Raw genomic sequence first — 26871 nt, 5'->3', positions numbered from 1 at the left:
TTTTGATTTATCTTCCACGCTTGCACATTTCCATGCTTAGACATTAAGAAACTCCAAAATTACATTCTGCTATAAAAAGCTAGTTACAGAAAGGTGCTAGAGGTTTTTTTTTTTCCTTTTTAAATATAAATTTAATTCTGGACTCAAGCCTTGGCGTGGGCAGTAATTTCAGCAACAAGTTCAAGGACACAGGAAAGAGCCATAACCTATTATGGATACATAAACTGAGGTGAGAAAATAAGCAGCTTGCCAAATAGCTGCTATGCCTATGAGCCTTAAGTAGCAGGATTACAAAATTCTAGTCACTGGAAGGTTACCTTCCAGAAAGAAGCTTACAAAAAAATCTCAGGTAGTTCAATATTAGTTTATTAAATCAGCAATTTTTATCACCGCTTTCTAAAAATGATTACAAAGCATATTAAAATATATTACAGTATCTGCAAGGAATTTATTGTGTAATAAAAGTGCAACAATAATGAACTTACAACTTTGTTTGCCTGGTTGGACAAACTGAAGCATACTGCACAGATCAAGCCTTCCCTCAAATATTAGAGTGCCTTTGAAGTGAAAACACAGTATTTAACAAATATATTAGAAAAGGTAAGCATGTGAAGTAGAAAACAAAGTTCACGTTCATTCTCCCAGCGCTAAGTTACACATAGCCATCAAACCATACACTTCAAACTCTGCTTGAATTTCAACAATACAAAGAGCCACCAAAGTGAGTGCACGTTGTGAAGGGAAGGAAGTGAGAAGAAAAAGAGGGCACATTTCAAGTAATGGGGATGAATGTTGTTGAAAGTCAGGGACCGATACTGCTGCTTTGAGACAAGGTTCCACACAAATCCATACAGTCGCCAACAACTGGGACCTCACCCTGACCTAAAAATCTTTGTAAACCCACCATGTTCAAGCTGTCACAGCTTTAAAAGGCTCTTGCTGTCCTGTAGTGTGGTTATGAGTGGCAGCCCCACATTTTCTGTTCCAATCTATAACAAAATTCTAATTAATTTCTGTGGGAACAGATTAGGGTTGGGAATTAAAACTGTGTTGCAGAATAGTTGCAGAAGAGGTAAAAGCAGCAGTGTCTATTTTGGTTTATGGCAGCAGACAGGATGAATTATTAACAGTTTTGAATGGTCTCGCAGCAAATGTAATCAAAATCCTAGGCATAAAATGGTCAACAAATCCAACATCTTAGTCTTTCTTCAGCAGATGTTAGTAACATCAAACTGAACACCAAAGGCTCCCAATAATTACCAAAAGGACAACTTCATGAGAGAAGGTAATCCTGCTTACTTCTCATGCTCCTAACATATGGACTCACAAACTCCACAGAACATTATCCAAACTGTTGCGTGTGGCTGGTTTAACTCACTGAGTGGGCTTGCAGGATCTGACAAGCCAAGAGAGCCAGCAAGGCAAATGGAGTAGGCCCACGGGTCTGTGAGGAGGTAGTGAGAAAAGAGATCCCTTCCCCTGAGCAACAGCAACCTACTATATCAGTTTAGCTGTGCAAGAAACTGCTGTTTAAAGTCCACATGAAATGTACTTTATTCCTATCAACTAAGTATGATGCTAGTGCACTGCACCACATATCTAGAAATACATAATGTATGCCATATCTGCATGCCAATCCTGAAACACTTCTATTCCACCAGATAACAGAGAAAATCCACCTCTACTTCTATACATGCTTTGTACATTCCCCTTCCAAATTCTACAGGAAAACAAAGCAAAACATTTCAATCCCATCTAGACATAATATTTTAACTTATCAAAATGATGCATTTCAATTTGTCTCCCCTAAGCCCAAATTAGCACACTGTCACGGAGACTGAAGAAAAGGCTGCATTCTCCATTTTACTACCAATAAAGCTATAAAAATAAAATCACTGAGAAACTATCCTGCTCCTTTCACTGGAGGAGGGTATTTCTACTGGCATGGATCACATGGCTCCAATGCATTTGGAGCATCACCCCTGGAAGATACACACAGTGGGAACTCAAACATGGGTCCACCCCTGGAACCCTGTGCTGCTGAAGAGCAAGGTCAGGCAGACAGAGTTGGAAGACCAGCAACCTCCCAGATCCTCTCAGCTTTGCCCACACTACAGTAGTCACAATACACAAGCTTGCTTGCTTTCTCCTGGTGGCTTTCCTTACTAAGCTAGTCAGGTTGGTCATCAGTGTATGAATTTGTTACTGACTGCAGACGCTACACACAAACAAGCACACATTACTGCTTCTACAGCCTGTTTTCTTTAACAACTCCTGCAATGACCATAGAGTACTTTTTGTTCAATTAAAAATAAATTACATAGAAAATCAGTTACTCTGCAGATGTACAGTCACACAGGTAGACTCATGGTCAAGTTTCACAGCTCTACTAAAGTGCACAGAGATGCACTAAGGCTAATTTGGCTCCTAATTTAGGTCCAACAGAAATAAAGTTGGTATGCTTGAACGATAAGACAAAAACCTAAGAATTTAAAAAAAAAAGTAAGCAAGTCCTCAAGAACAATTTAATTATGCCAGGATATCCTTGATACAGGCCTGGAAGCCTGGCAAGGTAAAGGTGTTGTTCTGTCATTACTTAAAATAGCTTCATTGTTTTCCCATGGGAGAGCACTGGCAAAGTCCATGGTAATTTCACATCAGAATAGAACAGATGCAGAAAGATAAGAGGTCCAGAAAGATCTGAAGTATTAAACCTGACTGACAACTTACAAATGTACAATTTGAAATAAGAAGCTGAGGCTCTTCTTAGGTCACCTACAAATGAAATCTGAACATGTACTAAAATCTTAACTGGGAGACAATACCCAAACTACTTCCCTCCCCACCCCTACTGCAAGGATGCTAAAACACTTTTTGGCTTGCTCTGTCTCAGAAGGCACTCAGAAGGCACTTACTGAGACTCAAAGAAAAAGTGCTCAAAACTACAGTACCTTTGATGTGTAAGGTATTTCATACTACAAATGGAATACAAGTCAATTCCTGCTCACATGCATAGAGCAAAACTGGCTGCAAGTTTGATTTTAGAAAAGAACTGGCCCTCCCTAAAAGACTCAAGTTCACAGGGCCAAAAATTTGCGGTCTTTTCAGATACTGATAAAAATCAGTTGTAAGCAGCTGATATGTTCAACTTTGTGTTGTCAGAAAAACAAATGTTTATTAAGCATCCATTCCTTTCACAGATTGTTTTCAATAAAGGAATATCTGGAGGGACCAGTCTATCTTTACATTACAGTCAATGCAAGGATTCCTGTTAGCCTCCCCATCTTTCAAATCTGCCACCATAGGAATCGAATCTCTCTTTCATGGTTGTCAGCTACATGTTGGCAAATGAAAGAGTTAAAAACTTTTCTTAAAAATATTATATATAAAAAAAATACAGAGATAACTGTATAATTACCTGTAAATAGAAATTAAATACCAATGAAAATTTCCCGAGACAATTTGACGTGCTTTGAAGAGGCTGACTTTGAGCAATGCACCTTTTCTGAACAGAAAGTGAAGCTTGGTTTCAGTGGAAGTGTGATTTTTTTTTTTTTAGCTTATGAAAACATTCTGCTGTCACTTTGAACAATTTAGGAATTTTTTGTCTGCAGAGCAGCTAAACTGAAACCTCAAAAGAAACTCCAAATCCAAGGAACAAAGGAGATTCAGTTCTTCTAATGATAAATCTGAGCATATAGTGCTGTATAAAACTGAAGCAGCAGTTCTTCAGATAACAAGACACAATGATGACAGATTGAAAGAATCATTTTAATATTTTGCAGTTCTAGCTATAATCAGTAAAGTTCTAAAACAAGTCTGCTCATATTCTGAGTGCTTAAAAGACTCTCCCCATTACTCTTCTCTCTTTTTCTAACCCCCTATTAAATAATAAAAAGAGCAAAAATAAAATTTCCTTTTATATTGGCCCTTTCTTAAACTATAGAGATGTTGACATTCACTCGATGCCTAAAGTATGTTTTAGCACAGAAAATATTCCTTGCATAGGCAGGTGAATTTAACATGTAGAGCTTCCCTGTGCTATTTAAAATAGTTTGGAGAAACTTACAGTTGATAAGTATTTAGGTTTGGTGAAGGTCAGTGATTTTTATACATGGCCTTTTCTGCTTTATAGTTGTAAAGGCAGCAAGACACAGAAGCAGGACTACAAAAACATTTTCACCTTACGATAGATCTATACAAGGCACTTGTGATAAGCATGTCTGAGTGAAGGTCAGCAGGGACAGCTACACAAATGTTTCCCTGCTACCATGCTTCTAATTTCAGAAACTTGCATGAAAAGCGTTGTGAGGTTTAAGGATCTAAGCCTAATTTCAAATTCTGGTGGTTTCAACACGTTTGTTGAAAGATTTCCAAAATCCTCATTCTTCTCCTTGTATTTTTCACTCTACTGTCTGGAAAGGTTTCCTGTGAGATGGTGGCACCAGGTGGGAAGGTAGTGTGCCAGGCAGTTCATATCCATCCAGTTTAATCTTGATGAGATGTTTGGCTAATGCAAACTCCTCATCATCCAACATCCCATCACCATCACAGTCTGCAAGTTTCCAGATCTTCCCCAAGACACTGTTGGGTAGCTTAGAAGTCACCATCTCCTTCTTTGCACTAATCCCAGATATTTTGCCATTGATTGGTGACAGAGTGTAGAAAATCTCATCATAAGCAGGTTTATCTTTGGCAACAACCCATTCGTCTTCATCAGCTCCTTCCTTAGCACCTTCTCCATATCCGTGGCCAAAAGGTCCTGCCATGGTGCCATCAAATGCTCCACCATGTACGATCTCTGTGGGCATATTGCTCTCTTCCTGTCTGATCAGGCTCATCAGGGAGGCAATTTTGTTGGCCAGCATGTTATCCACAGCTTCAATTAGCTTTGGTTTCAAAGAATGAAATTTAGTGAAGTCACAAGTCTCCAACAGCTCCTGTCAATGACAAAGGTTTCAGTGACAGTAATTAGAGGCATTTCCAATACATTGAAGAGGTTAAAGAATGGGCTTCAAATTAAAATAATCTGTTATCTTTTGAAGCAGTTTCCATAACTGAAACTCCTCTTGAAGGAGAAGTAGAGCTGACACATATGTACCATACACACAACATACTGATCAAACACACTAAGACAATTTTGCAACAGTGTATGAGCTCGTATATTAAATTACATTTAAAATACAATTTTCAAAATGGCAATGCATAAAAACATGGCAGTTGATGAATGTTACCCAACAACTTTCCATTTGGTGATTTTCTTCCAAAGATCAAAGAAAGCACGCAAGTAGGTCCTAAGTCCTGCTAGCACTTATGCAGTGTTTAAAGTTAAAAATAAATCCAAGAGTTTGCAGGACTGATCTGATTTTATAGATTAAACTTCTTGTTTGTGGTTAGGTCATGAAGAAGTGTCCGTTGCCAATAAAGAAAAACTGAGTTGGGATAACAGCAGCAGCGTTTTTATAGAAGTGCTGCCAGAACTCATGAAGTCATATGGTCCCTGCCGAGTTTTCATCTTGTACATAAACTCCTACTAACCTCAGTGAGATGTTTAACTAGTTGATATGTGCTATTCCAACACAAGTCCAAGCATGTTTTACACCAGAGCATTGGAAAATTAAAAATGCTTTAGGCAATTATTAAATGATTTCTACATGCAAAATGCTAGCCGGGAAGAGAGAGTTACAGTGGAAACTATTAAAAAAACCCCAAGCAACCCCACCCAAAACCCCTCTCAAAATGGTGTCAAACTGCTTTAACAAATCACATCTATCACCTCAGGGAGCTGCTCCCATACATATCAGAACTATAATGATATGAATCCGAGAAACCTGAAGCACAGGCAAGTGGCTTTGCCCATGCACACAGATCTTTGGATTTCTTGGAGGAAAACCACCAACCAACAACCATCACTCTGTTCAGGTGACATTTATACACAATCACCTGATTTACGGCAACTGATCAGTATAAATTTATGATCTGCAATAAATCTTAGGAAGCAAAGGTCAAACCTGCTATCAGTTTTGGCACAATTTTGTTTTCTCACAATTTTGCTCCTCATTATGGAAGTGACTGATCTCTCACGTATATATTTGCTGCCATCTGCTGCTGAGGCTTAGCAACATGCACTATTAGTTTGATAAAGTTCCATTCAAATTTTGTTTCAATATTCAAACTGACAAATGATCACCTCTCATTCTCTCATTTCGCATCACCAGCAAAAGTGGTAAGGGAAGAAAGAGTCAACTTTTTCCACACAACCCCCTTTTAAAGCCTAACTCATGAAACTCTTCCAACAATCCTGCCTGTGAAAACCTAGCTGAAATAGATCTTGTGCTTCATCTATAATTTACTGTCTCATACCAATAATTGATTCCCAAGTTAAACATTTTAGTCCATAAAAGAAGCTTGTGCATCCCTATAGATAGGTTAATCAGCCAGTCATCACTCTATGATTAGCAGTGTAAGTATACCACATAAATTGTCAGAATGATATGCAAATGTCAATCTGGAAAACATCCTCTGTCACACTCATGACTAACTCACGGTCAGACCAAACTGCAGGCTCCTGATCTCCTGTTCTTCTGCTTCTGTCCTGGTTTCAGCAGGGATAGAGTTAATTTCCTTCCTAGTAGCTGGGAGAGTGCTCTGTTTTGGATTCAGGATGAGAACAATGTTGATAACACACCGGTGGCGAGGTAGTGCTTACACTAGTCAGGGACTTTTCAGCTTCCCATGCTCTACCGACTGAGAAGGCTGGGGGTGCACAAGAAGCTGGGAGGGGGCACAGCCAGGACAGCTGACCCAAACTGGCCAAAGGGATATTCCATACCATATGACGTCATGCTCAGCATATAAAGCTGGGGGAAGAAGAAGGAAGGGGGGGGACGTTTGGAGTGATAGTGTTTGTCTTCCCAAGTCACCGTTACACGTGAGGGAGCCCTGCTTTCCTGGAGATGGCGGAACACCTGCCTGCCCATGGGAAGTAGTGAATGAATTCCTTGTTTTGCTTTGCTTGCGTGCACGGCTTTTGCTTTACCTGTTAAACTTTCTTTATCTCAACCCACGAGTTTTCTCACTTTTACCCTTCCGATTCTCTCCCCCATCCCACCGGGGGGGAGTGAGCGAGCGGCTGCGCGGGGCTTAGTTGCCGGCTGAGGTTAAACCACGACAGCTTCCAAGCTGAATTATCTTCTAATTCAAAGGCCATTTAAGAAGCCTATGATCCAAGATCCAAAAGTTGCAAATTGAGGCTTGAGGAATAAATTGAAAAGCATTGCTAACACAACATTAGCTGTTCTTCCCTAGGATACTCTCTAAACAAATCACCTCAAATCAGAGGACAGAAACAAAAAGGTGAAAAAGTGACAGAAAGTTGCTAGTAAGATTGCATAAAGTTCAAAAGAGGAACAAGAGACAAAAGGTATTTAAAAGTTAACAATAAGAGTATAAATTGAGAACTTCTATCTCTCTTCTTCATAGAATACAAGCTCAAAAGGACAGGAAAAAACGGAAAGGCACCATTTTCAGCAGAGATAGGTTTTAAGTTGGACTTTTCAGGTAACACGTTGCCTTTATTACTTACTGGCAAACAGTATCAGTAAGAGCAAGAACAGAGTACGGTAAATATGAGTCATATGTGACTAAGGATATCTTCACGTACACAAGCATATGATAGCATTACAAAAGCGATACAAATACCCACATTTAGGACACAAAACAAGAACCAGCTTAATTCTTAAGTGTCCACTGCCATTTTACTTGCACAAAACCTTTAGTATTGTCTGCCATGAGGGACCAAATATTCACTAAAAGGACAGAAGGTCTGATTCCTCATGGCAATTTCTGTAGTCCTGTATCAGTGGATACACTAAGCAAGTTACCAGGTTTTTTTGTTTTGCACTGCTTCCAAGTCATGCTAACAGACACATGATTGACTGTCACTTCAGCTGCTCTATTGCTGAAGACTCTAAACTATAATGCTGAGATACTCTGTCCTACCTTTTCCAATTTGGCAATCCTGTTGGGAAGTTAGTATTATTTCAGTGGAACTGTAATCTATCATCTTACCTGCATTTTATTGACTTCAGGGAAGTCCCCTGCTGAGATATGGTATTCCCTTTGCAGCTGGATGTAGATCTCTGGTAATCTGCTAATCAGTTCCTTCTTCTTGTTCTCTTTTCCAAATACAGAAGGCATTTCTTTTTTCAGATAGCTGATGATATAAGCGTGAACCTAAAAAGAAGCAAAACTGAAATCAAAACTACCGTTTATCTACACTTAACATTAGTGTTCTTCACCCAGGTCATAAAAAGAAACAGAAAAACTATGTTTCTCTAAGTCAGTTCAAGGATAAGATATTATCAGTGATTGTTTCTGGAACTTCATGAACAATTAATCAACTAGCTTTTGCTGCTTTCAGCATTCCTTTGAGGGGCAGAGAGAAAGCAAACACATGTAAAAGAAATACAGATGCACACTTGCAGTTTAAGGAGAAGCACAGTACAGCATTGTATCAGTACCAACAGTGAGAGAAAAAGCAAGGCCCCAAAACCATGTCCTGACACTACATGCATGGGTCATACACAGAGCACCAGCCATACTGGTCCATCTGTCTCAGTGGTACAGATTTCTAACTCCATTTGTCTCACCAATTATTGTGGAAAGCAATGGAATAATGCCTCAAGTAATCCAAGTATGCTAAGTGGCAGGGCTATCTAGTTGAAGTGACACTGCATTCCTACCTATTTACTCCCAGAAAAGTGAGTACCTATGGTCTATATTTATGCAGCCACCAGAGGATGACAGAGCAGTTTATACTGAACAGCATGCCACGGCTGCCTTGCGAAGCCTTAGGGAGGAAAGTAGAACCTTTCCAGCATATACGGAAAGACATTAATTTAGGATGACGAGTCCTAAAACACTGATACTTGCAGAGCTCAGAGCTTCCCATCTGCCATGATCAAGATAACCCAGCACTGCCATCAAAACATCCATCCTGCCCATGCACCCTCCTTCCACCCTTACCCTGAACCATTCACCCCTTACCCTTTACCACCCTCCCACCACCTTTCACCACCAAAAGGATCTGCTTGGCCACACAGTGAGTGATCTGGTCCAGGACAGAAACGGTGGTTGCACTTTGTAACTGAGATGAATTCACTTATCCAGTGCATTGTGTGGACACTGATACTCGTTCTGCACACGAGAGGGAAGCGCAAGGGCAGCCTTCTTTTAGAAGCAATGCACATCTATCACAACTTGATGTAATCAAACTGCTTTCCTAAGCTCCGACGCGGCCAGGACCACTGAAGTCAAATGACTTCCACAACAGGATAAATCTTTACAGAACTCAGGTCCTTCTTCATTAAAAAAGGATGCAGCTGTTCCCAAAACAGAAGTTACTTACAATTTTCACACACAGAGAAAAAAATGTTAAAAAGTAAGAATTTATATCAAACTGTTGAACAGTAAAAAGCTGAAACTTTGAAGACTGGGGGAAGACAGACTACCACAAGAAAGCATCAGGAGAAAAAAGTGTAGATTATGTAGATGTGGTGTAAGTATAATAATCAATACCTACCAAAACACGACATAATGTGCCTTATAGTACTCTGTACAAACCTTACACAATCTGTACAGGAAAAGTGCTCTCCCATTCCTTTCCTTACTTATTTAGGAGGCTTACTGGAAACAAAAAAAAAATTCCCTTTGTTTTTAAAGAAAAACAGTGTAACCAGTTTTTATTTGCATGTCTTAAGATCACAACTTCCACACAACATGACTTCCTCATGTCTAAAAAGAGTGCATGCATTTTAATTGCAGGTAAATTTACATTTCTACAGAGGAGAAAAAAAATTAACAGCATAAAGAAGCAGGGTTTCTGCATAAAACCATGAAATTTTCTCATAGGTCAGATATCAGTATTTCTCCAGAATGACAGAACTGATTCAACAGGGCTATTTCTAAGAGAGTTTATAAATCATTGTAAGTAATTTTATGTATCTTATGTTTAAAATAATACTTCTAGCAAAACCAGGAAAGTATGTTTATAGTTCACAAGCACTAACAGTTTCACATGTATATGCTAAGTGGTCCAAGGTCTGCCAGTACGCACATATGTTTCTTGTAGATAAGAACAGTTGACATCTTCAAAATGGGATAGTGAGTCACAGGACTTAAAAAAAAAAAAAAAGGAAAGAAAAAAGCCTAATGTCCAAATTTGACAGCAAGTTAACAGTTTGCTTTTGGTTTTTGTTACTGTATATGTTTTAGAAGAGATTAAGAACAGAGTGGCATAGAAATAGGACAAAAAAACCCAGGCAATGCTGTAAAAAATGATTTTTGAGTGTCAGTTTTAAGTTCAGTTTAGAACATAGAAAGACAACACTGGAAAGATTAAATTGCTGCTTTCCTGCAGATAAAGTGTTTATCCCCCTTCCATAGCTGTCTAATTAGCATGCCCTACGAGCATTGTATTTTATATTCACCTTTATCCATTTTTATTTTACATTATATAGAAACACCTAAAGATGATCCATCTGACACTTTTCCACTTCCAAAACGATTGTAACAAATGAAAGCAAAAAGCTGCCAACAACATCCACAAAACAGATTGAGATCATAGCAACTTTTAACACAACATCATCAGGAACATGATTTTAAATGGAATTTTCAAAGAAGCAACTGCTATGGGGTGCCCTAAAGCTCAGGCCACAAAACTTTGAGAGTTAATTAAGTCAACATAGGAAGTGGTATGCATCCCCACACAACTACTCTTCAATCAATATAAGTGCAAGTCTTCTTCATTTTTCCTTAGAATTCCACACGAAAATGCGTTCCAAGACAACTGCATTAACTCACATTCTGTTTGATAACTGCGTAAGAAATTAGAATTTCTGTCTGGTACCACCAGCTTTCTCCCCAAGTATTTCTGAGGTTAGTTTTCCTTCTTTTCCAATTTTCCAAATGACAAATCGTAATTCTTGAACCACCAATTTTCATTTTGTTCTTGAGCTTTTCAAAACAACAAGAAGCTTGGCAGTGCTTTTAACTGTTAGAATAACAGCAGCTGCAGTGCTACAATAAAAGAAACTCACTGCAGAATCAGAGAAACAGGTAAAGAAATATTTCAGACTGCAACCGAAGCTTATTCTAGTCAGGCCATGAGAAGAAAGGACAGATGAAGCTAGTGTTGTTAAGCAGGGAGTCTGAAAATTAGTGTAGTGTAAAATATAAACAGAAGGTTTTACAAATAGGTAATTAAAACTTGGTGATAATTCACAAAGCTTTAAAGTGACATCCACTCATTCATCAAAGATAACTAGAGACCTACCACACAAATTAAACAGGTTTTCAACAGTCAGCTGTAGACAGTCACAGCGTTGTCACACACAGCCTGCCCACACACACTAGTTAGCGACTGTAAGTTGCATAGAATGCATGTACTCCTCCAGAGCCAAAAACAAGGGGAACGGTGACAGGGGCTACCTACAGGTAGCCAGATACACCTGTCCAGAGAAGGGCAACGAGGCTGGTGAGGGGTCTGGAGAACAAGTCTTATGAGGAGCGGCTGAGGGAGCTGGGACTGTTTAGCCTGGAGAAAAGGAGGCTGAGGGGGAGACCTCATCGCTCTCTACAACTACCTGAAAGGAGGTTGTAGCGAGGTGGGTGTTGGTCTCTTCTCCCAAGTAACTGGCGAAAGGACGAGAGGAAATGGCCTCAAGTTGCGCCAGGGGAGGTTTAGATTGGATGTAAGGAAAAATTTCTTTACTGAAAGAGTGGTTAAACATTGGAACAGGCTGCCCAGGGAAGTGGTTGAGTCACCATCCCTGGAAGTTTTTAAAATATGGGTAGATGAGGCGCTTAGGGACATGGTTTAGTGGGCATGGTGGTGTTGGGTTGATGGTTGGACTCGATGATCTTGGAGGTCTCTTCCAACCTTAATGATTCTATGATTCTATGATTCTACAGTGGGGCACATAACTCATGTTCCTGGATAACGAGAGATGGGTTTTTCTGGATATGACAACACAAAGTCTGTATCACCCAAGTGTCTCTGTGACTGGGAATGAAGAAGATATAATCTGAGAGGCTCAAGAGTTTCAATCTAATGCACAAGCACCTCTCCAATTCATCAGTACCTGTCCTTCGCCAAGTGAGGCTTTTAATCAGTCTTGTATTCCAGGGTATAACATAAATGCATTTAGTCAAAGTGTTTTTCCACAGCAGCTGATTGACAGTATGCATTAAAGCATTAATATGCAAAAAAGCATATGGAAGGTTGCATGTGAATAGTTTTGGCTGCAGTTTTTTGCCCTTTTTTTCTTTGCGTCGCTCTCTCCCCCCCCCCCCCCCCCCCCCCCCCTTCTTTTTAAAGTGTTCTCTACATACCAACTATTATTAAAAAAGTGGTGTATCTCCAAAAAGTAACATTAAGATTGCCTCACTGCACAGTGTAAAAAAAAATTCACTCCCCCACCAAGCTTTAATGGCCTAAAAGGCATCAAATCCCTTCTCTAAAGTTAGGGAGGCATGCCAGTGCAAGTCTCGATTTCCTACTTGCTTCTGTATCTTGAGTGGCTACCTCTTCCTTGAAAAACTGACAATTCAATCCATTTGCTGAAAAACACACAGTTTATAAGTAGAGGAAGATTGGGAAGGGTGAGAAAGCACACACTGAAAGAGACAGAAGAGACTGCTCATTCAATTAATTTAGGTTTTTTATCTTTTCTTACCTTTGCAAGTCTTGCCCTCTTAATGAGATCATTGAGTTTCCGCACAGCAGCCTTCTGTGGGAGATTCTGGATATCCTTGAAAAGATCCTGTGCCTCGGCTTCAAAGAGTCTTCGATTCTCTGTGTTTCGGAGAGGATGGGCCCAGAAGGAGCCAATGTAGACCCGCAGCACCTCTGGAGTGTTGATCACCTTTCCCAGGGACCACATGAGTGCACCATAGACCCTCATCAACTGCTGTGTGTCCACTTGGTCGGCCTTATTAAGCACCACTCGAATCTTGTCATCTTGGCCCCGGAATGACTTAATAGCCTCTGAAAACTCATCAGATATATCCAGTTTATGGGCATCAAAAAGGAGGATGATGCGGTCGACCCTCTCAGCAAACCACTGGAGGACTTGGCAGAAGTCGTAGCCTGAAGGAAGAATACACTCTTACACTCCTAGCATTCAGAAAAGCGAGTCTCAGAGAAGGTAGGGCTGGGGATAGAGAACAAGGGGATCATAGCATCTACCTGGGGGAAAAGAGGAGATGGACCACCTGGAGGAGACTGTCTGTGGACAATGAGGTCAGGACAACTGTATCCTACATTTCCTTAGACCAGTCTCACTACTACTGCCTTTTGTTTCTATCACTGCTTTTCCCTCAACCTTGCCATCCATATCATGTCACTATCTTTTGTGCTGCTGTGAGTTACCGTCTCACACCCATGTTTGCCTCTTCCCAGGAGTTCTGGCTCCAGCAGAACGCCCAAGCTAAGCAGGTCTCTGGGGCTCTTATCACAAGCTCTCTTCACCCCTGTTAACACTGGCAATTTTGGTAGCACTGCCTATCTGTACTAAGAAGGAAAAGAGCGGAAGTGCAGCACTCCAGCGTTAAGTCAGCAACCAAAAATATTTGGATTTTAAAACCATTTCCAAACTTATCTTTCCTTGCATTGCAACACTTGCTGTTATTTCTGCCACAGCAGACTCAGAGGTCCAATTTACCAGTAATGTGCCTGCGTTGCTGCTGGCTTTGGAGACGTGACAGGTTACAGAACATGAGCAGTGGCCTTTGTGATCATCTGAAACAAACTTTTTGATGTTCTGAAGGAAAGCCTATTCATAGCACCTGTCTGAACACTTTTATAAGTGCAGCTGGTACCTAATCCACACAACAAACAGTATTCAGGAATTCCTTATTCAGAAGTGACACATTTAATCCGCAGAGGGTCGCCACTAGTGATGTGGCATTGGGCTTGGCGTGGATGTAACTTACCTTGCTTGAGTAAGGAACAGCAAGGTATGCGCTGGGAGCCAACATCCCACCCCTCCTCTTCCTCTCAGAAACAAATCAGAGCTAAAAGAGGGAGCAGTCAAAATGCAAGGACTGGTGTAAAGTAACCCAAACAGAATCAACAGCTTTGCTCCCAGCAGCACATCTTTAAAGGCCAACAGCAAAGAAAGCTCAGTTACCACCAGTGAGCCCTCCAGGGTGTCTTTGGTCATTTGTCAGCTGTGCAAGATAAGCCTTTAAACCTCCAACCCCTCAGCAAAGAAAACCCACTTAGACTACTCGTACATGAACCAGTTATCCAAACACTTCATACACCTGGTCCAGATACAAGCAAAAGACTCTGCACCACTCCTCATTCTCCCTAGCATCTTTTAAACACTATAAATAAAACGGTATGGGGACATTGTAAAGTTGCTTAGCTTGTCTTAAAACAATGCTGGTTCAGTCGAGTCATTATTCGTTGTACCTTCAAGTGGTTGGTCTTTAAGAGGGAACCCAAAAGCACATCAGCTTTTTTTGCTTTCCAGTAGAACCTGACTAGGGCCAACATCAAGAAAAGCAGACGTACATGAAAGTAATGGGAAAAAAGGGTGAACTCCAGATTTGTCACGGAGCATACTTGTGCATGTTTAGCAACAAAAGAAAGAACTCAGTCCTAAATCTTTTGTTTAAAAATTACAAATAGCATATGAAATGAAATCCAGAAATTCTAGTTAACAGTAAGAAAATGTCCCCAGTTACCCATCTTCCCTGCGCCCCCCGCTCCCAAAAAAGATTTCATAAAACTTCACTAAAAATCCAGCACAGGCACATCAAATTGAAAGGACAGTGCTATGTTAAAAAGGTGTTATTAGGATCCAAAAGGATGCAGGTCAGACTCATTAACTGCCTATACAAAAAAAAGCCAACATAACCTTTCCCATTAAAAGGATTACTTTGTAAGGAATGCAAAATCCAGCCCCTTTCCAGATAATGCTGCTCTGGCGCTTTCATACGTTTTTTCCTGTGACCAGTTCCTGAAGGACTGGAACGCGAGATGAAAGGTAGAGGCAAGGAGGAAAGCTGCACAAAACACAGCTGGAAGAGAACTCTTCTCACTTTACACTAACAACCTAATCAAAACCAGTACGAATAATTTATCTTTATAAAAATTTAGCAGGAAAGAAAGGGAGAAGCGAGATCTTGTATGTCACTTGCATGTCACAACATAGTTGCAACAGTGCACAAGTCTGAGCTATGCAACAACCTGTTCTGATTTCACTCATGTAGAAGGAAATATGCTTGAAATGAAATACATAAAATTGCAAAATGAATCAAGTTAAAGTCTATTAAGTTTTCCACAAATGGATATGTGAGAAGGTAACTTATAAGGCTGGTTAAATAAATATATAAATTCCCATCACACATTTGATGGATTTTGAACTGTAAAAACAACTGTACAGTCAACAAGTGTATGTTAACTAGCAATAAATTTATTTTAAATATGAATTCAATATTAATGAAGCATTTGCTTTAAGACAGAAAAGTCCACTTGTTGAAAATGGTAAGAAAAAGACCTCAAAAAATCTGAAAAAGTCTGTTCATTTTAATGAAAATTTGTCATTAAAAGTGAACCTATTTTATATACAGACTCAGTAGTTATACATTAGGGTATACCTGAACTACAGAGAAGTGATATAAGGTTAAATATTTCAGCACTGAGACACAATGCCTGTAGGATCCTGTCACATACAATACGTATGTGTGGATTAGGGCTTTCAAAGTTGATCAGTACTAGGTCAACACTGATCAGTTTGGAAAACTTGACCAAAAAAATTTGGGGTTGATACTTCTCAGCCTCTTGCTGCTCTATTATTGCTATTTCTTTAAAGGTTTGTTCCCAATGACTGATGTCAGCAATTATGTCCAGCCTGAGGATCTATGTCTCACCAGGTACAACATCTACATGCAAATGCATATTAGAAAGTCACAAGTCACCCTTGTACCCAGCTAAGGGAGAGAGGAAAGCAGTGATCCGCCAGCAGCACTGCAGAGCTCTTGAGCTCCTCCCAAGCTGCAGGGAGGGAGTGAGCTGGTGCCTCCGACAGAGGCATAACTGTCAGGCATCAGTAACCGGCCGAGCAGAGACCACAGAGGAGAACAAAATGAAATAACGCAGAAGGGATGAAAAAGTTGGAGAGAAACTGCATGCAGTTAACAGCCCTGGAAACACTGATGAGAAGAATTACCATGAGCTCTCATGTGCCATTAGCACAGGGCAAAGTATCAGCCCCGTGCATGACAGCCACCAGCCATACTCAAAAGGTACAGCTGTGCAATCGTGCAGTATGAGCGTGGGTCAATTTTCTGTGCCAGTCAGTAATAAAGGTTTAAACAAACGGTAGGCTTTCCCTCGTGGGCCCAAGGTAAATAATTTCCAGCTTGCCCTAATACCATCTCCCAAAGCTTTTGCAATTCAGAAAACAATTAGGGAGGCTTGATGGGCTCCACCCATCCTCTGCAAGCACAGACAGGCAGAGTGTCCAGTTCTTCCACCCCTGGGGCTGGCACCACTGGCACAGCAGAAGAGAGGTGCCTCTCAGATGAATGTTGCAACGAGGAGCCTCCAAGCTCAGAGGACAGTACCCACTTACCAGAGGAATCAGGGGTGGGCAGAGTGCTGGAGTGATCCCACCTGCCAGTGCTGTCTAAGTGGCACACAACCAAGGCTACAACACACAATTTGGACATGGACAAGAGCAGTCTTTCCCCCCTGCCCAATCTGCTGTTCTTCTAATGCTTTGCCACAGGTGAGCATCTAAACTTCCCAGTCTTTCAAATGGAGCTCAGTCCCACATGGAAAGATGCACTTTTTGCTGTCCGGGGTGAAAGTTTCCAGCTATGTTGATGAAAGCCTGTCTCAATCCAGCACTCCTGGATAACACTCTTACTGCACTCCTGTTGGTGGACTAATCCTAAGGAGAATGTACAGTGTCTCACTGCAAGGGAAAGCCTGACACAATGCTGCAACTATATACATCACCTTACTTAATCCATGACTACATTTTCATAAGCCAGACTGAACTGAGAAAGTTACCTGTATTTAAGTAACTCCAGTTCTAAAAATGCAAGCTACCGGATATCCTCCATTTTCCTCTGAGCTCTTTCCCCGTACTTCTTGAAACCCTTGCCTTTATGTCGCTCAATCATTAATCAAACACCCTCTCCCTTTCTAAAAGCAGTTCCTCCCCACACCCTGTGAGACGTTGCTTCTCCTTCCTCCTCTCCTTACGCTCATTGTTCCTTCCACATCTTGCAGACTATACACACGTTTCTGTCTAACATGGGCTTTGTGAACGTCACCAGTGATGCTGCAGAAGCAGCACAGGGACGGGCATTGTCTGACCGGGGACAATGCTGGCACACGTCTGCACATTCTCCTCCAGCCACTTGCGCAGCCCCTGAACTGACAGGCAGGAAGCTTCTGGCACACCCTTCAGCCAACAACAGAAGCGGGAAAGGTGTGTCAAGAGAGACAGCTTTGAATGTTGCACTCTGTGTATATTTTTGACCCTTCAGAAAGCAATCAGCTCCTTCATCCATGGCCTGGAAGCTTTCCAGAATTAGAAATAAAACATGGGAAGTAGTGCATATCCTGTATTTTTACATAGTCCTTTACTGTCTTCCTGCATTTTAAAACTGAAAGCTAACATTTGATTGCTTTGTTGGTCTCAGAAGGCTTCACTTTACTCCTAGTGATACCTGTAAAATTCCATTCATAGGTAAATAGTTAAGCAGTTGCCCATGGGAAGACGGAAAAAACCACCAACAGCAAGGAGTGAAGGTTTTACACTGAGGTCCTGTAACGTTATTCTTCCATCGAACACATTAAAACATCACCAATAAGAAAAGTTGCTGCTCACCGATGTTAGAAACAAGCTAAACTTCTAGAAAGGTAATTTAAAAACTCAGATATGAACAGACACCAATAATGTGCAGGATAGAAAGCATCTAAGAATACTTATCAGGTGTTATCATCTTGTTTATATTATTTAGAAGTTTGAGAACTATAAAGAAACCAAAAGCTTAAAAAGTTTGAACTATAAAATTTTGAAATACAAAATTGTGGAATTGTCAGAACAGAAATTCTGAAGAATCATCCTGTATATTTAGAGCTTTCCTGGCAAGCACAGAAAAGTATCCCTATGTTTAAATCTGTAATCACCTTCACAGTGAAAGGAAATAGCAGTTCCCATAGCGAAGCTGCAACCTTTTACAGTGAGAAGCAGCTAGTGAATTTAAGGGGTAACACCACACATTTTGTAGGAAAACATCTCTGTTGGTCTGAAGGTATGCAAACAGAACCTTCTCTGACAGAGACATATTTAGGGACAGCAGAAAACATCGTGTAGAATCCTACTTATATTTGCACACAGTAATTTAAAAAGTAATCTAAGCAACTCAAACTTCAAAACGTGCTAAATTAGACTTGTAGCGTAAATACGCTGAAGTCAGTCCATCTCCTTCAGGAAGCAGGTCAGACAGGCCTTGCTGTGCGCAGGACCACAGGCCAAGTCAAGTTTGTACTGCACAAAACCACCTGTATGGAAACTGCATAAGCAGTCCAAAAGTCATACACAGGAGATGTATCTGACTATGCAATATTTCAGACATGAGTGAGTGCAGTACTGCCTAATCATAAGAGCATGCAATAGGTGCATACAGTAAGTCCATACAGCAACTTGTAGGTAACTTCATGTATGCTGATGCCTAAGTATACGAAACCTTAAGCCTTGGCAGCAGTTGTCCCGCAACCCTGGGGCACAGAGAGAACACTGCTCTAAAGCTGACTCCCAAAACCCTTCTTATGGTACAACCACACTGGTTAAAGCTAAACAGCACACAGGAGAACCACCATTTGTGATAGAAGAACTATGCCAAGTTACATATTCAAGACAACCCTTAACACACTGAAAAAAAAAAATCATGAAATGCAAACTAGTCAAGTTAAAGCCTGTGAAACAGATAAGAGTTTGAGGTTATCAATGAGCACTGTCAACTTAGGTGAAAGTCTACCATACCAAAGGGCAGGCCAGCTAGGCCATAAAAACAATTGATAAGGCACATACCATCAAGAAATGGAGTTTCTGAACGATAAAGGAACAACAGTCATGTTTTGTTAAGTCACAAGAGCAATTCTAGATGGCAGTGAAGAGCCATGGTCCTTTAAGCAACACAGGACTATCAGTGAAACATAACCTGGAGCGAAACACAACTCTGTGCCACACATGAAGTCTGGGACTTCCACAGCAATCCCTAATGGTGTTGAATTTTGTCACCCAACTGCTCAGTTTTTCAGTGGCATATTAATATGATGCTCTAGTTTTCTGCTTAGTTCATGTTCACTTCCATACTGTTATGAAAGTGGCAACAGATACTTGAATGCTGCCAAGCATCATTTTCCCTTGATTTAACAAGCAGAGAGGGAGAATGATGCACCTAATTTTTCTTGGTAGAGGAAAAAGGGAGCTGGAATCCACAATGGAGAAGCAGAAGTAGGAGATTTAAGGCCATCTTTGATTTTATCAGACTCTCTGTGTAACTGTGACTCAAACATTTTGTGGACATCTTATAAAAAGATTTTTCAGCATTAAAGATCATTAGTTATACACTTGGTTATTTCTGCCTAGAAATAAGAGTGCCAACATGCAGTATTTGTTTTACTCATCTGGTTTCACAACATTCAAGCCTTTGCTTGCACAGATGTAGAGCACTCATGCTGTTCATCTCTACTAGTTCACCAATATATCACATATAGGAAAACACAGCTCTCTCCCCATGATGAATGCTTTACATGACTACACGAGCAATAAAGAGGACAAAAAACCCCCACATTCTGTCACTGAACAAAGAATCCAGAAACATCTAGTAGACCAGTTTACTAAGCAAGCATAGTTTAGATTACAGTCCTAAGAAGTTAGTCTCTTATTCTGTCAGTGCAATGTAAAGACAAGACTATGGTTGCACAGCTGCCATATATTGTGCTCATTCCAGGCTTTCCTCGAAAAATCCCAGGTGTGAGATGTTAAAGAACTGATTATTTCCCTTCCCACAGACATGAAACACGCAAGTTTCCATTTCTTAAGCAAAGGTCTGAAAACAGAGGGCAGCATAAGCCATACACTGGATCACTACCATTTACAACTCCACAGAAGTCTCCAATACGCACTTAAATGCAGCTCAGGGAACCAGGGAAGAAAGTTATTTACATTATGCTGTTTTGTTTTAATAGTTTCTCAAAGACAAGCTAATTTCTTATTTTTAAACGGCATGTTAAAAACAGGGTTCATTTCTTTGCAGAATTTTCATTTTATTAAAAATATTCTCATTCCCTCTTCCTCCTGCTACCTTAACTCTTTTGACTGAAAATTATATTATGGCATGACTGAACAACCTTAGGAAGCAACACTAGTGGCTGTGCCTACAATAAAAGCACCTTATTTATAGCCCAACCCCCTCAGTTTTTAAACATGACCAGCTTGAAGAGCTATAGCTATTATGAAACATTTCTTCATTCATGAACTTCCAATAGTATATATAAAAGTCTATTCATTATTACTTTGTGGAAAGCAATTAAAATGATGGAAATAAGGCTTCTTCTCAGGAGTGTCAAAGCACTAATTATTCAACAGACCATACAACCATAGCCATTTGCAGCCCTAGCAGCAGGATGATAGAAATCCCAACCCCACCAGATTTCAAGAGAAAAAAATTCCAAACCCTACATCCAGCCTTAAAACATGGGTGTAATAGGCCTTGTAGTAAGAAAGTTTGGGACACGCCACCACTCAATACCACTAGAACAGGCCCCCCAGCAGATTAGGATGATGACTTGGCTGGTACAGCAAAAATAGTTAGCTCAGTTATTTTCAAGCCCTGCAACTCACCTCTGCTGATGCGCTGCTTCTCTCCAGAGAGAATGCCAGGGCTGTCGATGATACTGATGCTCTTCAGTACCTGGTTAGGTAACTGAGAACACATGAATCTGCAAGAAAGGAAGAGAAAAAAAACCCACATTATCAATAGCTCTAGCTGACATGTAGCTTGTCCCTTGAGAGCTCGCCTTTACGTATCTGCTTTTAGAAAGACTCAAGTGAGATTAAAAAAAAAAAGGTTTCTGAATTCCTAATGAACTCCTATGTTTGGCAACCATACATGTTTAAGAAAACAAAATGTAAACAGAGAGCTTCTCATGAAAAAAAGAAAACACAGGGAAACCTTGTAAAACCGTATCCTAAGTGCTGATAAAATTCCAAATTTTGCAAGAGCTGACAACATGGGCCTTATATGCAACATTAAAAAGACTCCATAAAATAAACATTTTGCTAGCACCAAAATTAGTATACACAAGAAACAACTCTTCACGTACTCCTACTTTTGCTCAAATTCAAAGAGATTCAAAAGAAAAGGGAAGCAGGCAGAAAGCCATACTGACGATACATTTATATTCCAGTCACTAGCAAGTCACCCTCTCACCTGCTCCGGCAGCAACACAGCACCCTCCTTAGGTGGGGCTTGCAGAGGACCAAACCCAACAATTTCTCCTACAAACGGAGCAAAAGCTTTCACACTGCCAGAGCCAAGAGTTCAAATTACACGCAGCACGCTCTAAACAATAACCTCCTGCCTCTGTGATGGGAGACAAATTCAATGGTGGTATTATGAAAAATAAATAATTCACGAGGCTGCTGAGAGTCATGCAGAACACTTCCTATGTTAAATCGAAACTACTCTGATGCTTCTGGGATAGTTCATGACTGAAGAACTTCACCTGCCTTCATCATAAACTGCCTTTAAGAGATTTGCATAAGAGTTTAATCTTCTTATCAGGTAGCAGCTGAAGACCATACTAACAACCCCACAGGGTTAACTAACCTACCCTCCTCCTGTGAAGCTGCCCAGAGGTAGCCTAGCACAGGGTTAAGCTGCAGGCTCAGGCTGTAAGATGTCCACCCTGCATTAACCTGTCGCTTTAGAAGGCACACTACCTCAAGAAATAGCATATCACAGACAACAAATTTTAACCGTGCTAAGGTCAAACAAGAACTTTAAGACCAAAGATAATCTGAGTTAGGAAGAGTTCAGGCAGTCAGATACAAAATGTAAGATATATCAAAATTTGGAAGATATTGTTGGACAGATAACGATTCAGATGCTTCAAAGGAAATCAGGAAGAAAAAAGCCCTTACACCTCGCTCCACCTTGTTTTTCAGGGGACCTTGTAGTAATGAGTCTGTAACACAGCGTCCCTTCTTGGGTACAACAGAAATGGCAGCATCAGCTACGCCTCTCCCTGAAACCCAAGAGGGGATAAGGAAACGCCAGCCATCTTGGCCTGATAAAACCTGAGGGTATGTAAACAGCACTACCCCTTTTGTTTTGTTTTTTTTTAATGGAACACCAGATGTAGAAAATACTGCATATCTGAAGCAAACTCTTCCACTGAGGCTAATTTTCTACTACCTTAAGAAATGCTTTTGAAAGAGCAGTGAGGTAATATTGAATAACATTTTTTGAACTTTCTAAAACATAAAGGAGACACTATGTTAAAGCAAACACATTTTGTGGAAGCATAGTGGATGTGCATAAGCAACAAAGAAAATACATTTGACCATGTCAACCATTAAAAAAAAAAAAAAATCACTAGTATGTACAACATGAAGTAGCTTTCATAAATTTGGAAGTCTGAAGACTGAATTTTCATACATGTTTTTTCTTATCACTTTATTTCAATCTTAGAAAGGCCAGCACTTGTTTAGTATCACTGAGATGTTTCTAGGCTTATCTTACGGGAAGACTGGCACCATTGTTTCAGCTGAACAATACGGCAGTATTTTGACTTAGGCATCACCCAAACTGGGACAGCTGGAAAAGGCTGTGCAAGAAAATAGAGAACTACAGGCCTTAGAAATGTAAAGACACTGCAGTCTTCGCAGCAGTCATTAGTGGCAAAGAGAGGAGGAAAGTATGTAAGAAAAGGATGAAATAGAAGGATAAACTTGGAATTAAGTGGCTGTAGCTTTTCGAATATATCCATAATCTAAAGACAACAGATGGGTTAAATATCTTACATCAAACTAATATTTCAGACAACTTAAAACTGTAATGCTAGTTGTATTTGAGTATCTCTTTTCGACATTGAGACTTGGCTCTGAACCACTATTTCTTACATGACCTGTACGAAGTGAGATTTTAAGTGCTGCATCATAAAAACTACATACTATCTACCTAAATGACAACAGATCTTCACAAAAAAACCTGTTACAAAAATAGTTGTGCGAATGAGATGACTGTAACTGCTTATGACACATCTGATACTGTCATGTTTTTCATATTATTATAAAACTATTGTTAAAAGAAAACCAGCAATATTAGACTATCTTGCAAAAATAAGTTACATTGTTTGCAAAAATGAAATCAACAACCTTGTAATCATCTGTTTGTTTTTTTTTTTTTAGATTAACTTTGGATGACTCAAAGAATCTAGTAAGAATTTATACTCCTTTTTGTGTCCATTCAGATACCCATTAGAATAGAGCAGGCCCATGCGTTTCTTCACAGCAGCACCAATTTATTTCCATGATCTTCTGGTATACTGCAATATTCTTTCCTCACTTACACCAGCATCCAAGGGCACACTAGGTCCTGTCCCCATCCCTTTCCCCCCTCAACTTTCCTTAAAAGTACACAAGAGAAGTAAGAGACTACAGTTTCTACACTCAGAAGCCTTACAGAGACATCTATCACAAGCAGTGAGATACAGGGGGAAATAAGAAGGGGTCATGGAAAAAAGAGGCAAGGTCACATCAATAAATTAAGGTGGCTAATTAGTAAGTACAAGCCTTGATTGTGCTACTGTGCTCTTGTTTGGTTTTAGTTTCTCCATTACCTCAGTCACCGTTTCCTTTCATGTAGATGAAAAGGGCGCTTTACTTCATAGTCTAAGTGTTCATAGCCTTGGAAAAGCAATACCTTTAGTTTTTCCACAAAACAAAAGACTAGGATTCTGAAATCATTAAAAAAAAAAAAAGTAGGGGTGAGGGGGAGAGAGAAGTAGAGAGAAATATATTAAGACAGGAGTGAAAAACGTAATATTGGGTATAAAGCGTTGTCACTGCCAGTATGGCAAATGAGAGAAGGCAAAGCAAAATATGTAGTATAATCACAGGTAAAGACAACAGGAACAAGTTACTCAAAGATACTGAAATAAAGCCTAAGACATTTTCAACTAGATAAAGTACGAAAGAGAAATGAGTTGACAGTTTTGAAAAAACAGCAGTATGATCAGCATGGCAGACCGAGCGTGGTGCTAGGGGAATATAAGCACCTAGATCTCTGCTGTAAAACTAAGGAGCAAGTGTGAATGCTGGGGAAGGTAAGATTCTTACAGCACTGCAATGCAACAATACCACAGTCACCAAAAGAACTGGAATAATTCAGTCAGGTACTTTGAATGTACATCTTTTTAGCTAGCAAATAATCTTGCATGCCTAAGATTCAGGATCTGACAACTAGCTGAGCAGATGATTTAGCCAAAAATTATGTAACCCATTCACCCAAACAAACATTTAGTATTATTATATGTTCTGTGTCAATATTTGAATATTGTGCAAAATACTATTTACAGTATAATTATATTAACTTTTCACAGAGAGCACGATGGTGGGGAAAGAGAAATAGAACAGTGATCTGGAGGACAAGACTTAGCCAATAATCTCACAGAAAGGGGTCTTGGACCACAAAATTATTATTTAAAATGGGACTTGACTGCACCTTCCCACAGCACATATTCTTATCTCTCAGCAAAGTGATAGCCAAGCCAACTGTTAGAAGCTATAAACTTTCTTCTGTGAATAAACACAGCGAGAGATAAGACTGTACATGACAAACTTTTAACACATATGCCAGTGTTTATCAGCCAAACAGGAAAGTTTATTGTTAAAAGAGAACCAATTTAGATTAATTGGCTTGCAAAACCAGGCCTCCATGTCAAGCCACCATCAAATGCAGGAAGAAAACAAGGTGATTGCTCACACAATGCGAAGTTATTAATAACTTTTAACTGGAAATACTTAGCCGGCTACTTAAGTTACCCATGGCAATATTCAGAGCCCCTGAACAACTCTCCCCTCTTTTGAAAATATCCAGCAGCCATCCGGAAGCTAACACTATCATCCTGATCTATAGTACCGCTTGAAGACCAAGCTGTTAAGTGTTTAATTTTAACTAGCTGAATATGTACTTAATCCAGAAGGCATATTCAAATATTTTCCATTCTTTTAGGCCTTCTTACATATCCCAGCAATTCACAACTTCAAGGAGCTGTACCACCAAGACCTCAGGGGAGACCACCGTAAAGGAAGAACAAGACAGCATCAAAGGGAAAAGATCTTTTCCTTTTTTGAATGGTAGTTTTTAATAATATTACTAATCTACCAATTTTACTGAGCAGAGAAATTTGTGCCTAAACTGATATTGAGTTCCAGCTGGCATAATGCCTTACAAGCAAGTTAGCTGCTGGAACGTTTCAGCAGTTTTCTGTGAACTGGTTTTAACAATGATTCTGTTCTGATAACTGAATATATAGAAACACTCCTTACCTTTTTAATTTTTTTTTTAGTTTTACCAAGGGTACACAGCTCTATGCTAGTACTACCCTACCTAGTACTGCCTTTTTTTTTTTAGTTCACTTGAACTGCCACTGCTCCTGCTTGTCTTTGAGTATTTATTCCATGCTGTTGAAAACAAATACAGCAGAAAAAATTTAGTAAAAAACACTGATGCTTGAAGATGGTATCAAGTAGAAATTTAAACGTAAAAATCAAAAGACAGCAAGCAAACAGGTCTCACCTGTTCAGGAAAGCATTTCCAAAGCGGCTGAGTTTGCGGAATGGCTTCTTAGGATCCACAACTAGGGCATTTCCAGGTATGTTTCCTTCTGAATCTCCGTACATCACAGCAATAAAAGAATCTGTGGTAGGCTCTGGACCAATCCGCATGCCTGGAAAGTCCTGTTCAAGCAGGTATCTAGAGATGGAGAATACATAAAGTAACAGAATTAATGACTGGGAACTATAGCAAAAGCAAATACCTATAATTCACTTGAAAATTCCCAAGGATATACACACTCTAGAATAATAAAATTACATTTTCCCTGCATTTCATTATTTCTATTAACTAGGGAGAAAAAAAAACCAACACACAACTGAATTCCAGTTTTTCACAATAACTAGGTAAAAGGATAAAGTAAATCCCTTTACAAAAACAGAGTGGAAATATTCCCTCAACCACTCACGTGGATGCTTCTACCAATGATCGCAGTGCTGTAGGTTACACTACAAGACATTGCTGCTTTTGTGTGTGTTTTCAAGCCTATACAAGTGCTGCTGGTACTAAAAGGGAGCGGTTTGAAACAGTACATGAGCAGTGTCAGTTTGCTGACAGACCTAACCCTTCGATGAACTCAGTAGGATTTTACTAACTTTAACCCATCTTACCACAGGCAGAGATAACACAGTCATGAGACAATTGTTACATCTGTTTGGGAGTGAGGAAATGATTTTTTTCTTTTGATCTGCATATCAAAAAGTAATTGTTAACTAAGTCAGACCTGCAGAACTTGAGGCCTAACAGTAACGTACTTCCACGAGGCAAGTCAGGCAGCGCTGTACCAACAGAAACCATCGTGCACCTCCCTTTGAGTAATCCACTCACAGATGCAGGCAGCACATACTCAGTGGACCAAATGTGATACACCAAGTCTTGACTTTCCAGACAACAAGGTCTCAAACGAAGGATGTGCGTATTTAAATGCTAAAA

The 26871-nt window shown here is 40.0% G+C and overlaps 1 protein-coding gene across 1 annotated transcript; it reads right to left on the bottom strand.

The window, feature by feature from the left end:
- Positions 1 to 346: 346 nt before the first annotated feature.
- EHD4 (EH-domain containing 4) lies at positions 347 to 26736 on the bottom strand. Its single transcript, XM_009319255.1, has 6 exons — positions 26663 to 26736; positions 25903 to 26124; positions 20940 to 21037; positions 12738 to 13150; positions 8071 to 8235; positions 347 to 4940 (listed from the first exon to the last, which is right to left on the bottom strand). The coding sequence occupies exons 1-6, from the start codon at positions 26734 to 26736 to the stop codon at positions 4404 to 4406; spliced, it is 1509 nt and encodes a 502-aa protein (XP_009317530.1). The 3' UTR covers positions 347 to 4403.
- Between the last annotated feature and the right edge of the window lie 135 nt (positions 26737 to 26871).

This window comes from Pygoscelis adeliae, unplaced genomic scaffold (assembly GCF_000699105.1).
Source record: "Pygoscelis adeliae isolate BGI_AS28 unplaced genomic scaffold, ASM69910v1 Scaffold22, whole genome shotgun sequence".
NCBI lineage: Eukaryota > Metazoa > Chordata > Aves > Sphenisciformes > Spheniscidae > Pygoscelis > Pygoscelis adeliae.
The sequence above is the reverse complement of the archived record's forward strand: the minus strand, read 5'-3'. Positions and strand labels throughout refer to the sequence as shown.

Coding starts and splice junctions, on each gene's coding strand:
- EHD4 (XM_009319255.1), bottom strand. CDS start 26,736: ATGGTTTCTGTTGGTACAGCGCTGCCTGACTTGCCTCGTGGAAGTACG. Junction 13,151..20,939: donor GAAGCAGCGCATCAGCAGAG/GTGAGTTGCAGG, acceptor TTCTTCCTTCAG/GCTACGACTTCTGCCAAGTC. Junction 8,236..12,737: donor AGAGGGCAAGACTTGCAAAG/GTAAGAAAAGAT, acceptor GCTTCTTTTTAG/GTTCACGCTTATATCATCAG.